We start from the raw sequence: 2269 nt of genomic DNA on the forward strand, positions 1-2269 counted from the left end.
TTGTTAAAATTAATGGTTTAATTTTATTATTATAATAAGATACAAATGATCATAAGAACTTATGAATATGAAATTTCATTTAATAGAACTGTAGATTAAAATATATATATATATATATATATATATATATATATATATATTTTAATATCGTTTAAATTTAGCTGTATATATATATATTTTTTTTTCTGAACATTTGAAAAGACTAGAGACATTATTTCAAGGCTCTAATGTTATAATATGTGTTACTGTTTTCAGAATTTATTGTTGATGAAGAACTAGAAGCCATGGGTAAGAAAATGGTCACACATTGTGGAGGACTACCATTAGCCGTTAAAGTGTTGGGAGGCTTGTTAGCTAATAAAACCATGGTTGAAGAGTGGAAAAGAGTAGATGACAATATTCAAAGTCAGATAGTTCGCATAGATGACAAAAGTCAAGATTCTGTGTACCGAGTATTGTCTATGAGCTATGAAGATTTGCCAATGCAGTTAAAGCATTGCTTCCTCTACCTAGCTCATTTTCCTGAAGATGACAAGATACAAGTGGACAGATTATATTATCTATGGGCAGCAGAAGGCATAATAAAGTCAAGTGGCGATGGAGAAACCACTTGGGAAATTGGAGAATACTACATAGACGAGCTAGTACGGAGAAATATGATTATTGGAGTAAAAGAGGATTTGAGTTGCAGATGGGAGTATTGTCAAATGCATGACATGATGAGAGAAGTATGTTTATATAAAGCCAAAGAAGAGAACTTTCTTCAGTTTATCGAAGTCCCTACTTCTTCCATCTCCACCATCAATGCTCATACTCCTACCAGATATCGCAGACTCGTAGTACACGGTGGTGGTAATGCATTTGATATGCTGGGATGTAAAAACAATAAAAAAGTTAGATCTGTTTTGGGGTTTGAACTCGACAGCAACTTGTGGAAGCAGTCAGCTCAAGGACTCAGAAATTTACAATTACTTAGGGTCTTACATCTGAGTTTAGATTATAAAAGCGACTCTAGAGGGTGGAGAATACCTTCGAGCATTGGAAAACTCATTCATTTGAGATATTTGAGCTTAGACATGGGTTGGGCAACTCATGTACCTTCTTCTTTACGGAATCTAAAGCTTCTAATCTATTTGAGAATTTCCTCCTGGGGACTGGAAAGAGTTCATCTGCCAAGTATCTTTAACGAGATGGTACAGTTGAGGGTCCTGATTCTTCCCCGTTCTTTTGACGCTAAAACAAAGTTGGAATTGGGTAATCTCGTGAACCTGGAGTACCTGATCGGCTTCCGATCAGAATACGGTAGCATCACAGACTTCCTCCGGATGAAAAAGCTCAGGACTCTCGAGACCTGGAGAAGCTTACATTGATCAATGAGAACAACAAATCCGATGGGGTTTATGATTTGGATTTCGTTTGGAATTTCATTAAGCTAAGGCATTTAGTGATATGGATGCATATGCCAAGGCTTCCTGATCACTCTCGATTTCCTCCCCACCTTGCACACATATCTCTAATTAACTGTAAAATGGAGGAGGATCCACTGCAGATTCTGGAAAAGTTGCTTCATTTAAAGTCGGTTGAATTAGGTTACAGATCTTTCGTGGGGAGGAAGATGGTGTGTTCAAAAGGTGGATTCCCTCAATTATGTAATCTAGAAATAGAGTTACTAAACGACTTGGAAGAGTGGGTAATCGAAGAAGGGTCGATGCCATGTCTTCGTACCTTGTCTATATGGTTCTGTGACAAGTTGAAGGAGCTACCGGAAGGGCTCAAGTATATCACTTCTTTAAAGGAACTGGAAATCATACATAAGAACAAGGAGTGGGAGACGAAACTCGTACCAGGTGGGGAAAGTTACCACAAAGTCCAACACATTGTTACCACTATGATGGCGACGAATAAGGAGAGTAAACCGGTCTCAGGTATGTTTTTTTGGTATAATGTCAATATTGTTCTTCTTGAAGTTTTGTGTGCAAGTCTCAACTATCTAACCTTTTTATTATTCGGTTTTCAGGTGAACCTACTCAGGATCAGTACCCACCACTACCGATTGTGTGATATGATAATAAGTCGTTTTTGTTGTATTGGTGTGTGAAGTTTACATATCTTGTTTGTGATATATTCCGTTTATCTATTTGCATGCTCATTCACTGTAATGCTAAGTTTGAAATACATTATTTGTATGTTGAACCATATCTTATTCGATGTTCTCCGTTGTGTGTGCTTAGTTGACTTGTATAGTTACCGAACCGAACCTGAGTTTTCC

General features: G+C 37.1%; 1 protein-coding gene across 1 annotated transcript; it reads left to right on the forward strand.

Moving 5' to 3' along the window:
* Positions 1 to 284: 284 nt before the first annotated feature.
* LOC117134121 (probable disease resistance RPP8-like protein 2) lies at positions 285 to 990 on the forward strand. Its single transcript, XM_033291899.1, has 2 exons — positions 285 to 876; positions 926 to 990. The coding sequence occupies exons 1-2, from the start codon at positions 285 to 287 to the stop codon at positions 988 to 990; spliced, it is 657 nt and encodes a 218-aa protein (XP_033147790.1).
* The last annotated feature ends 1279 nt before the right edge of the window (positions 991 to 2269 follow it).

Source organism: Brassica rapa, chromosome A05 (genome assembly GCF_000309985.2).
Source record: "Brassica rapa cultivar Chiifu-401-42 chromosome A05, CAAS_Brap_v3.01, whole genome shotgun sequence".
Classification (NCBI taxonomy): Eukaryota; Viridiplantae; Streptophyta; class Magnoliopsida; order Brassicales; family Brassicaceae; genus Brassica; species Brassica rapa.